Source organism: Populus euphratica, unplaced genomic scaffold (genome assembly GCF_000495115.2).
Source record: "Populus euphratica unplaced genomic scaffold, PopEup_1.0 scaffold512.1, whole genome shotgun sequence".
Lineage (NCBI taxonomy): Eukaryota > Viridiplantae > Streptophyta > Magnoliopsida > Malpighiales > Salicaceae > Populus > Populus euphratica.
The window spans coordinates 93,222-106,804 of NW_011500393.1; the positions used below are offsets into that span (position 1 = coordinate 93,222).

Here is a 13,583-nt window from a genome sequence, read left to right on the forward strand (position 1 = left end):
TTTGCTATGATTGAGATGAAAAATTACCTTTCTCATGAAAACTGAAAGTATATGTGAATTTTGCAAAAGTATCTTTAAAATCTGTTATGTTTTAAGCAAGTTAAGTGTTGATTGTCTTTTACTTTTCAATAAATACATACAAAGTTTTTTCAAGATTTCTTTTACGAGGGGGGAGTATAAGGAGGTACAAATCCATGAAAATTTTGAAAATTATAGTATACTTAAAATGGTGGTTATGAAGTTTGTGCATTATTATTACTACTATTCTAACTAAAATTTGGATGATCTCTCCAACTAGTAATGTATAGTTGCGAGTATTGATTTTGATTTGGCCTTTGGAAACTAGTTAAAACATTGATTTATTCATGAAGACATTCCTTAGAAGAAGATAAAGTTGGATACTCATTGGTATAGTGTTCATTAGTTTAACAGATTTGACATACAGAGGCGGAGCTGGGATTACTTAACAGGGAGGGCCGTAATATAACAGGTATAAAATTTTACATGTAAAACATGTTAATATGTAAAAGTAAAATTAACATATTAAAAAAATTGATATATAAAAGCAAATCAAACATAAAAAATAAAATTATTAGTTCTAAAAAAAATTTAAATTGAATTAAAATGGGTATGTATTTTTTAAAGAATTGAATTTGACTAGAAAGATCATGACAAATTTATTAGACATGTGAAATTTTTTTGATAATTTTAATGATTTTGCTAAAAATAAAACAGAAAAAAAAATCCAAACTTAATCGAAACAAACTTATAAAATATATTCAATTTATTAGAAAAAACGACATTCACTATAATAAAAAATCAAAAAATGATAAAACTAATAGATTTAGAAAAAAATAGCAGAATTATATATATATATATATATATATATATATATAGATGAATAATAAATTAATTGACAACTTTATTTTAATCTTTTTGCATTGCTTTGTATTATTATATTTTTTTTGTTAGGATTCTAAAAAAAAAGATAAAAAAGCAATAAAAAATAATTAAATTGAACAAGTTATATTTTTGTTTTTACAACTTGGATGAAGAGATAATTTTATATTCAATGATAATTAATTAATGAAATAATAATTTATTATTAGATAACTTATTACTTATTATATTTAAATACTAAATAAAAAATATTTAAAATATTTTATAAGGGTATCTTGCAGGGGCCCGGGCCCCTACTTGCCACCCCTTGGTTCCGCCTCTGTTGACATGCAATGTCTTAAATAGATTGTAATTGACCACTCTTTTTAAATTCAAGTACCTTGAATTTTCTAATTAAAGATGCAAAGCTGGCTTAAAGGTCATGATCTTCCTAAGATTGTACACATTGCCATTAGATGTATAAAGTTGAGTTTTACTTATTGTCTCATGAGTGCTTGTAGTATTCCAATTATAAGCATTCTCAGCTAGCAAGTCTATATACTCTATTGCTTCATTAGGTTTTTATCTTTATAGGTTTCATTGCACATCAATTCCATTATTTGTCTATCTTTAGGTGTTAATCCTTCATAAAAATATGAAACCAATTTTCATATTTCAAAACCATGATGAGAGCAAGTATTAAGCAAATCTTGATACCTATCCTAACACTAATAAAATGTTTCTCCTGGCTTTTGAGTGAATGTGGTGATTTATCTTTTGAAAGAGTTTGTTCTATAAGAAAGGAAAAACTTCTTTAAAAACTATGATTGCATTTCATCTCAAGTACGAATGGATCCTGATCTTAAATTTTATAGCCATGTTTTAGTTATATCTTTTTTTAAAAAAAAGAAAAAAACTTTAATGTAATGGTGTTCATACTATAATTTGAGTCATATATCTTTTTTTTTTAAAAAGAAAAAAGCTTTAATCTAATGGTGTTCATACTATAATTTGAGTCATTATAAGTAGTACAAACTTCTTTAAATTCTTTCAAATACAAGTATAGATTTTCTAGATGTAAGCCATGAAAAGAAGGTAAAAGTTGAATAATGTCTGGCTTAAAATTGAAGTGAGATGCATCAGGAAGGAAAACTATACATGAGGATACACTTGTTCTTATAGGATTCATGTGGTCTTTAAGTGTTTTAACTCGATTATTCTTATTATGAAGCGACTAGTTATCTTTTTCTGCTATGTTTTCTAAAAATGATGAGGATTTTCTAGAAAGTCTACTACTTAATATACATGACCAAACTCTCATGTACATGTAGGAAGATAATAAAATGAAAGAAAAAAAAGAAACAAAAGTTAGATAAAAAAAAAGTGAAAAGTGAAAATAAAATAAATATTATAATTTATACAATAATTTACCTCCCTGACAATGGTGCCAAAAACTTGACATGACCAAAAAATTGATATCTTCTCCCAGGTGTAGAAGTGTTGAAGTAATAAATAACCCGGCAAGACCATGATCAAACTATAGGGAGGTTAACTATGATGATAATGATGAGTTAAAAAGGACTATGAGATGTATGATTAATGTGAAGATCAAATAATGATAAAAATAGTTGTTAAGGTTAGAATAAGATCTACTAATGGTATTTCAAATAAGTATAATATAAACTCTTTTTGTTACTCAACTAGAAACCACACACAAAGGAGGTTCCAATCGGATGATTTGTCTTTACTAGCTCATTATAAATTATTTACATGATCATATTAATTATCTTATCTAAGTAACACTAATACTTTTAAATATTATTAGGAATTCATGATGCTAACTTATGTTAACAATAACTCAAGTTTCTTTCATAGCATATGTATCGGTTATACCATACGGTTGACTATGAAAGTACCAAGCATTTGTTATACCAAGTATTATATAACACAAATCTAGATTAACCATTTAACAAGTAAGGTATTAAGAATTAATAAGATGAAAATGATAAGACATGTTAATAGCAAGTTGTTTAGGATATAATTGACATGACTAAAAGATTGATGTCTTCTCCCAAGTGCAGGAGTGTCGAAGTAATAAATAACCCGGCAAGACCGGAGTCGAACCACATGGAGGTTAATTGTACAAATTATAAAAAAAAATTATAAAACAACAATAACAACAACAACAATAGTAATAATAATAATAATAATAATAATAATAAAGAAAAAGAAGGAGAAGAAGAAGAAGAAGATGAGAACTTTGAGATGGAATATTAATGTAACGATTAAACAATGATAATAACAAATGTCAAGGTTAGAGGTTCCACTAATGGTATATCAAACAAGTATAGTATAAACTCTTATTATTGAATTGGAAACCACACACAAAGGAGGTTCCAATCAGATTATATATTGTTAACATGATTACATTAGTCATCTTATTCAATTAATGCTAATACTTGTAAATCTCGTCAAGCATTCATGATTATAACTTATGTTAACAATAAATCAAGTTCCTTTCATAGCTCAGGTGTCGGTTATACCATACATTATGGGCTATGAAAGTGCCAAGCATTTGTTGTACCAAGTGTTATACAACATAAATCAAGATTAGTCATTTAACAAGCAAAGTATTAAAGAGTGAACAAGATAACAAATATAAAACATGTTAGTATCAAACATTAAAGTCCATATTAAGTTTACATTATACTTATTCTTACACCATTAGTGTAACCTTTTCACCTTGACATAATTAACTTAGCTAGACATAATGAAAGAAAGCAAAATAGATAAACAAAATAAGAACATAAAAGTTAACTAAGTAAAGGAAAGGAAATGAAAGGCATAAACTTAATATTAATGAAAACAAAGCATAAAAAATACAAAGAGAGAAAGGAAGAGCATGATCTTGATCTGAACACCAAGATGCCTAAATGCATGGCAAATGCCTCCTTTTATAGGCCAAAATTGGGAACTATTGATTTGATGACTAATTGATAAGTGGGTGACCAACTTTTGACTTGGTGACAATCCTTATCTTCTTTTGTCTGCCCAAAACGTCATTGATAACGTCAAAATTGGAGCCAGTTGCAAACATGAAAGTTGTAGGCAATTGTCTCAGCTTTCTTGTGTAAAAACTTCAGCTCATTTGGACTTCTAGAACTCCAGATATGGCCAAAATACCGAACAGTGCTCGGGCTGGAAGACAGATTCGGGCTTCTTTGTTGTTGCTACTATTTGGACTTGATAATGGCCTTTTTAGATCTTGGGCTCCATATGAAAGTTGTAGGCCTATGTCTTACCTTTCCATCCATATAAATTGGACCTAAATCTGAGATCTGTAGCTCTAGATATGACCCAATTACCGAACAGTGTTCCGGTTTGGATTGCTCCGACATCTCTTTTCTAAGTTTGGCCTGCATTAAAAATAGACATTTACCATAAATTATAGGTATGTTATATTATTAGATACATTATTATAAAACATATTTTAGTTAAGGAGTTATTGATACTTCAAGTGCAAAATGATGATATAAAACCTTGATAAAAATGCACTTTTAAGTACTAATCAATAATCATTGAAGACTATATTGAGTTTATATTATGCTTATCCTAAAATCATTAGTAAAACATTTTCACCTTGATATAATAAACTTAGCTAAACATAATAAAAAAGAGAAATATAAATAAACAAAAGAGAACATGGTTATATAAGTATAGTGAAGGAAATGAAAGGCATAAACAAGATATTAATAAAATCAAAACTTAAGAATTACAAAAATATATATAAAAAATAAAAGAGAGCAAGAACATGATCTTGATCTGAAAACTAAAATGCCTAAATACATGGCAAATGCCTCCTTATATAGGCTAAAATTTAAAACTTTTTATTTGATGATTAATTGTTGAGTGAGTAGTTACCTCTTGACTTTGTGACAATCATTATTTTCTTATCTGATAAAAATGTAATTGCTAATATCAAAATTTAAACAGAAAATCTTCATGAAAGTTTTGGAAAATTATCTCAACTTTTCAACAAAAAAAGGGGTGCATTTGGACTTCTAGAACTTGAGATATGGGTTGAACACTGAACAATGTCTGAACTATATGACAAATTCAGACTTCTATTTTGATGCTAAGATTTGAACTTCCAAATTGCTGAATTCAGTCTTAGACTCTTATAAATGTTTTAGGCCTATATCTTAAGTTTCTAGTCATATAAACCAAACTAAAATTTAAGATTTACAGCTCTAAATATGACTGAACAATGTTCTAATTTGGATTGAACCAAACAATGTTCTAATTTGGATTGAAGCAACATCTCTTTTCTAAACTTAGCCTTTTCTTTATCCTTTCACTTGCAATAGTTAATCATATGAATCAATCCTTTGATTTATGTGATAGACTTATATTTAAAATGAATATTTATCATAAATTAAAGGTATATTATATTATCAGACTTCTTATTATAAAACATACTTTAGTTAAGGAGTTATTGATACTTCAAGTGCAAAATAATGATATAAAACCTTGATAAAAATATATTTTTAGGTACTAATCAACTATTTCGATACATACTCTCACATGTATCAAGAATAATTTTTATATAGATATTAATAACCACCATAACAATTAACAAGTTTGAAATATATTAAATGAATGTAAAAATAATTTTTCTAAATGGGACATCCTTAATAAAATGGTCTATATAAAACAAATCATATGGGTTTGTTGTTTGAGGGAAGGAAAAAAAAGTTTATATGCTTATCAAGTTATTATACGGTTTGAACAAGTTCCTAAATAATGACATAAAAAATATCTCTTTGAAATATTATAAAAATATAAAATAATTAAAAAAAAACTACTATTTAAAAAAGGTGAACAATAAAAATTAAAAGATTAGAGAGAAATAATGTTAAGTAAAATTCAAATAAAAATATTGATAAAAAAATACATAAAAAAAGAATGTAGTTATTACTTTTTTTTGTTAAAGTATAATTAGAAAAAGAAAGTCGTGTCACTAGTTGGCCAACCTGATGTACATGTCCTTTAGAAAAAGCTCAGGTGCACCTAATTTCGGAAGCTCAGGAGTAAACCTAGATATATATATATATTTTAATAGTTCATAAAAGTAAACAAGTTCTTTTTTTATAAAGTAGGTGAAAACTTACCTTGCTTTTTAAAATTCAATCACTATTATGGTGACTTGAAAATTAAAAGAAGGAATGTTTCACCTAAAAATCCATTTTCCATCTAAGTTCCTTTAAAAAATACAATGAAAACTACCATATATCATTTTTAAAAAACCCTAAAATCACTTAAAAATAAAAAATAAAATAAAAAAGAATCTAAGTAAACTTATAGGAAAAAAACCTACCATCATCAAAATTTTCTCATCGAATGAAATCTTTTAACATGAAAAATATTAATTATTTTTTGTTGTTAGAATATAGTTAGTTGAAAACTTTCTTTTTTATCTATTGTTTTCTAAATACTTTTTCTCTTTTTTGATGTTTAAGGGCTGAAAAATAAATCAAATAAATTTAATTTAATATCAAAATAAAAAATCTAAAATTTTTGAGATTGACAACACATTTTTTCAATTTTTTAATTGTAGTTCTCTCACTTTTAATTTCATCTTTTTACTACAACTTAAAAATATATCTTATAAAATTAGGCTACAAAAAAATTAAATTAAAAGGAAAGAAAAAGTTCACGAATGAAATTAAAATAAAAGATAAAAAAGAAATAACAAAGATTTTTTTCACAACGAAGGAGCTACGAAAAACCCTACTTATTTTTATATATTTGTTAATGTTAATATCAATTGTCATCTCATGTGAAGTCATGTTGGATTCCAAGATTTTATTCTTGTTATTATTATTATTCATCTATATATATATCTATCTATCAATCTCGTTTTTTTCTATGCTCATAGGTAGAGAACGACGCATGCCACCGAGAATATATTCGACAAGAATTCCATTTCAAGGAAGGGATATTCTATTCGTCCGAAACATCATCATCATTATTATTATTATTTTATTTCAAAGATTAAACCATTAAAATAACTTGTAATTAATTAACCACTGCACTTCAATTAACTAGTCTGTGGGGCACTTTTCCATCGCACATCTAGAAAAGAGTTACCGTTTCATGCATCTCCGCTTGAATATTAATATTAATATGGCCTATGCATTAATTGCTCGTACTTCTCTTCAAGTTCCATGGGATTTGCCTAACCTAATCTTTTTCTCGGATGCAGACTTTGTATTATTATTGGATTTCGGATGTGTGTCTCGTAAGACTTCTTCATTAAAAAACAAAAGAAAGAAAACTTGGAATTACAATAGCTAAACACATGCTTGTATATAGATAAGTGGAATAATTGTATTATTAGTACACCAACTTTACACTTTTCATCCATCAAGTATATGAACTTTAAATTTTTTTTATTTGAACATTGAATTTTTCAAGAGATTTCAATCAAGTATTTTTGGTTACCTTATGTCAATTTTTGAGGTTATTGATGATTATGTGTTATTTGTTCTTAAACCCTTATTATGAACATTAATTTTTTTTCATTTTCATTCACCAATGTTTTTAATTGCGCTCCAATCAAGTACTTTAATTAATTATTAATTTAATAATGTGGGTTTTCTTACTAAAAGGACGTCCCTCTACAATGAGATTACTTTTGATAAATGAAATAATATTAAATTAAAATAAATGGTTCTAAGAAAATTAAAATAAATGTTTTTTAAATTAATGGTGGTAAGCCATATATTATGACATGGAAACCATGTTAAAAAAAAAAAATTGAATAAAGGAACCTAGTCAATTTAAAAAGAGTAGAGGTTTCATGTTAAATAATAAATTATATTTTGATTGTATTAATAATTTATTTTTATTTTTAATTAATTTTAAAATATTTTTAATTAGTCTTTATGTAAATGATTTACTATCGATGAAATGAGTTTAGGCCTTGAATAGTTTTTTTTAATTTAAAATCTTGTACTTGAGGGTACTTTTTTTTACTAAAAGAAATCACATTAGAAATTAAATGAAGAAAGCATTTACTTGTTTGGCACACTAAAAAGTTGGTGTATCAAAATGAGAATTATTAAAGTTCATTTACTTGATTGTAATAAAATAAAAGTAGGAGTATCAAGATTTAAAGAAAAATAACACTTCGTTAAAGATGTGCTTGTTTTTGAGAATAATAAAGAAATTGACAGGGAGGGGGGTATAAGTACTGGTCAATTGAAAATTCTAAAGAAATCAGTGTATTCAAATTAAAAGAATAAAATTTGTGTATTTAATTGAGAAAAGTTATAATGTCATAATAGTAATTAATGCAGTTCTTTCATACAAAAATGTCCAAGTTTTTTGCTGGCGTTAGAAGAACGTGAATGGGCATTCCAAATGATCTGCTGGGTGTAACCTGAGAGTGATTGTTTATATATTTATACACACCCAGGCCCTGATTAACACAGAGGAAAGGGTCAAATGAATTGTGATAAATTTCTGATTGACCACAGCCTGAATTAGTAATACATGAGAAGCTGACTTCAGATATTAAGGATTCATTCTAAATAAAGGCAACACGTACACCTCTGATCTTCACATATGAAATTATAAGATCGATCAAGATTTTATTAATTCATGACTAATATGCTAATATTCTCCCGGCAAGATAAACAATGCATACATGATGACCCCTTCGTACTGCTTGTCTTCCGAGCTGATTCATTCAAGCTTGAAACGTTCTTGAACGGAAGAGATGTAGCTAGTAGCCATGGTATCTATTCTTACATCACCACCAACCCCAAAGAACTCGTCAAATTGGCTTAACTTGTCTTGGCGGTTGTCTGATGCCGGCACTATAAATGAGACCACCTGCTTTTGCGGGGCAATCGTATAGTCATGGTGGACAACGTAACCCACTGAAGCAATTGCTGGGGAAGTCTGGCTTGGCTTAACCTTGCTGCTGTACTGTACATTCGAGGAAGGCTTCGAAGATGATCGATAGAAACGCATCAACTTGCCCTTCACGAACCCTTTGCGCTTGCGGTTGGACTCCATGTTACTTGAATTTCAGCTTAAGCTAGCAGTAAATCCAAATTTTCTGATTATTTCAGTGGGAAGATAGGGTGTATATATAATAGTGACTAGGCTACTTTCTTCTTGTGTTGGAGGATCTGTAAAGGTCCGGAATGTGCATGGTCCCTCGGGTAATTATCTTGAAAGCATAATCTCCTTTAAATCTAGAACTCATAGGGTACAAATTATGGGTAAGATATATTCCAATTATTAGTTAAACTGCTTTCCAAGATATGGAGAATTCATTAGTCTTTATGCTCTCCAGAAGCTAAAAATCACGTAATTTTTAATTACCACTGCCGAAAGCATGGAGTTCTATCATGTATTTTCTAGGGGTTGGGAATTCCTACCCTACACACAAGTTAAGGGAATTGTCTCCGGGAGACTAATTGCCCTTATCAATTAGGCAGCATATATAGTGGATCATCACATTAGGTAGAATAATCTGCATGTTTTCTTGGTGAAACAAGAATAATGCTTTACTTTAGTGAGGTTTAGGTGTACTTCAGCTTTTGGCCCAAGGTGGTGCACCATCAATCGCAAGAAGCACTTTCGGAGGGGTTCCCTTGATGGGATAAAGCTCAGCAGAATCAAATCCTAGCTAACAATTCCATAATTGTCTTTTCAAGAAAATAAGATAAAAGGAAAATCTTTTCATTTTTCAAAAATAATTTCTTCTGCATCTTCATGACCAACTTGTACGTATAAAGTGGCTTTGAAGTTTTAAATGGATAAGATCATTGCACCTATATATTGAGTCGATTATGTTTCTCATTTTGTTTATTCACAAGGCATATTCGGACAGCATGAGTATGCAAGGGTTCATTTTCCGTATCTTAATTTCATTGTCTTATATACATGTACATCAGAAATTCCAAATTGCTGTACCGTTAGAATAAAATTAAACTATTCTCTACGAGTGAGGTAGATAAGAACGGTGTCTTTTTCAGCACTTTCCCTCTGATTTGGATTACATATTACGTATTGTACGAAAACCAATTGCGGATAGAATGACGAAATAAATTTCAAAATTAGCAATAGATACAAGCATGTTCTGAACAAACTAACAAGTTTTATGCAAGAAGTTTTCCCTTGTCTGCTTGTCTGCAGCTCTACTCTTTGCCTTTTGGCAGTCTTCCATCTTAATCAAACGCTGCTGCTTACAGAAACAACAGAGAACTGATGCCGATAGCCATATTGCAAAAACTTGCATGCACCCTGGAACTCAAGTAATGAAAAGTAATACTCGCTGCATGTTGAGATAAGTTCCATCCCGCATTTAAAATTATCGGACGCTCAAACATTTTTCATTTTAACCCAATAAAAGGTAAATGGGTGCACAGTTCGTCTGTTATAATCAATGGCAATGCGTTCGTTCTGTATATTTAAAAGGAAACTTATCGTAAATGGAACTTGATGAGTGTGTACAACCTATTTAAAATATAATCATATATTAAAAAAAAAAGAAAGTGAGGAATTAAGCTGACTTGAATAGCGTATAGTCTGCAGTCCTGTACGCAAGTTGGCTTGGTTTGCTTTACTGGGACATGTGCTGCTACTAGAGACAAGGATAAAGTTTCAGTATCGTTTTTGAACAGTCACCAAGGATAAGATAATCCACCAAATTGTCAAGTCCCTCGTTCACCACTATCACAAGTGGAACCTTTTGAATTTTACATATGCATGAAAATGCCGCCTAGATAGATAATTAACTACCAAGTCTATCAATCATAAATATTCAACTATTTTAATTAAAGATTTATTAATTAATCTTTACTTAATAATATTCGAAGAAATGCTGATAAAAAAAGCCCAAATTAATTCTTGTTCCTCATTGTTTCTGGAATTCTCTGTATTGGTTTTAAAAATTATACACGTAATAAAAATTATAAAACAAAATTATTTAAGAGTATTTAAAATCTCATTAGATAAATCTAAAATTATTTAGAAATTTATTAAATATTTGATGTTTTTGTTTTGAATAATTTCTTAAAGGCTAGATTGTCTAAATTTATTAAATATTTGATTTTTTTGTTTTGAATAATTTTTTAAAGGCTAGATTGTCGCAAACCATAAATTGTCTAATTGTTCTGCTTCCAATGGTAATTCACGCAGATCACTCATGAAAAATATCCTAAATCCTTATCTAGAAGAAATGGATTGCAATGCCTAGAGTATTAGTTCTAATATTGTGTTTATGTAATTTTTTTGTCTAATAGACAACTCCTATAAATTAATAAAATATCAATTTTTCCTTAAACAATATTCATATATTAATTCAAGATAATTTTATAAATTAAATCAATCAAGTTTTTACTTAATTTTTCTCAATCTAAAAATATAATCTATGTATTAATTATAATCTACTCCTTAATTTCTAAAATATATTTTAATTAAGTTATACTTAATTAAATCATTCCAGTTTAATTTTTTATTAATGGTTCTTACTGTGTGTGACCCATTAGGTTCCACTATGTTGGCCTAAATATAAATTGTAATTATAATTATAATTAAATAAATTAAATAAATTAAAAATTTTAATTTATTATTTATTCAAAAATTGATTAATTTATATATGAAGATTAGGTGCATCGTCTAGTAACGTTTCATGATCCCCGAAATATTAGAAAAATTATTAGTGGTTTAACTTAATATTTGAGTGACTGGTTTCTTAGTTTAATTAATATCATTTCATTAATAATATTTCGATTTAACATTAAAGCATGAAGTATGTCTGCCATGTTAAATCATGTTTGCTCTCTATAGAAAAGTCATTGATCATTTGAATAAGATTTAAAATATTTTCAAATCACATTCCACTTAGGCCAATAATTTCTCATTTAATACTATTCAGAATAGTTGGAAGATTTTACCTAATTCACCTAAGGTAACGAATATTTTCTTGATCATTCAAATATCTTCATATAGTTCATATTATACCCGATATCTACCATTTCATTACCTCAATTAAGATAATATGTAACAAGATCAAAACATAATATTTTCTATATAATATCACTTAGTGATCTCAAGTTTAAGGATCATTTACACAACTATCACATAAGTCTTTTCATAGACATATGTGATATCTCTATATAAAATTCTCATGCAAGTTAGTTCAGTATACATGTTTTACGACAATCACCTATATATTAATTTTAGGTATTACTTATACCTCATCTTGTTAAAATAGATGCTTCCTTTTATAAAGAAAAAAACATAATATATATCAGTCTTTATGACTCTAATAAATATCTAATATTTAAGAGAGCATCGACCAAGAATATTTTAGAAATAATGCTTTGATGTAACAAGAATCTTATAATCATAACAACTTTATAATTTCATTTGTAAAGCATTTTTATCTCATGGACTTTATCTTTACCCTAGATTTATTAATCTAATATTATATGAATATTAAAAATAAATTAAACTTTTATTAATAATAAATATGTATTTACATGAATATAATAATGTGATATATAAATAACTAATTGGATATAAAGCATATTAAACTACCTCTTAAAAACTAAGAAAGAGATTTGATATGTAACTAAACAACCTCTAGATTAGCAAATGCAATGTTGAATTAGACTTGTCATCGCTATTCAAAAGAAATATTCATTATTATAAATAGGTTTATTAGTTATTTCTCTTAACTTATTCAATCTTTGACTATCAAAAAAGAAATATAGTGCATCATAATTTTAGCTTTGCCTACGAGCAAACCTTTTCAAATTTGAGTGGAACCTTTTCAAATTTGAGTGGAATTGTTTGTTAGAGTCACCAATATTCTTTTGGCCTATAATTACAAGGTGACAAGTTGATGGATTCATATGACGTTTAAGTAAGCATAAATCACTAAAAAATAAATGATTTAATTGATATGTGATTTGTTTATGTACCTTTTGCTATATCACTTTTATTTTTATACTCTTTTTATTCAAAAGAAACTGTTGATTTTTTCTCTATTAAGTCATGTATTTTATTTTTTAATCTCTCATAAGATTGGTTTTCTTTTTTCTTTCATCATTTAATACCAAGTTCTTAGAAAAACTATATCAATCTATATAGAAGCACAAAGTCCCTTGTTGGGTAAAGGCCATCTATTATGGCCAAATCATATAATGTAATGGTTTACATTCTATATTTAAATACAGAGTGTTATTGGACTTTGAACAAGATAGAAAGAGTGACTAAAAATCCCATATTAGACTTTAGAGTAATTCTAGATAGTCACATTAAAACTCTTTTGACATTTTCTTTGTTAAACAAAATGATGTGATAATCTTCCATCTTATGTAATCAACATGGCAACACTAGGACATAATGGAATGGTTTTCTTCAAGGTGTTCAGATTCAAGTGATCGCTTTTAGGGTGTTTGGAAGTATAATAACAGTTGTTTTTCGCTTAGAAATAATATTTTTATTTTAAAAAAATTATTTTTAATATCAGCATATCAAAATAATCCAAAAACATAGAAAAAATAATTTTAAACAAAAACAATTCAAAATTGTACAACCATATTTAAAACACAATACTAAAAAAAGTTTAAAGAAAAAGTATTTTCATTTCAATATCTAGAGCTAAGTGGAATTTT

At 27.7% G+C, this 13,583-nt stretch overlaps 1 protein-coding gene across 1 annotated transcript; it reads right to left on the reverse strand.

Moving 5' to 3' along the window:
* Nucleotides 1–8,479: 8,479 nt before the first annotated feature.
* LOC105114367 (uncharacterized) lies at nt 8,480–9,031 on the reverse strand. The gene has a single exon (XM_011010886.1). It carries the CDS (start codon nt 8,962–8,964, stop codon nt 8,629–8,631), a length of 336 nt encoding a protein of 111 aa, XP_011009188.1. The 5' UTR covers nt 8,965–9,031; the 3' UTR covers nt 8,480–8,628.
* Between the last annotated feature and the right edge of the window lie 4,552 nt (nt 9,032–13,583).

Coding starts and splice junctions, on each gene's coding strand:
- LOC105114367 (XM_011010886.1), bottom strand. CDS start 8,964: ATGGAGTCCAACCGCAAGCGCAAAGGGTTCGTGAAGGGCAAGTTGATG.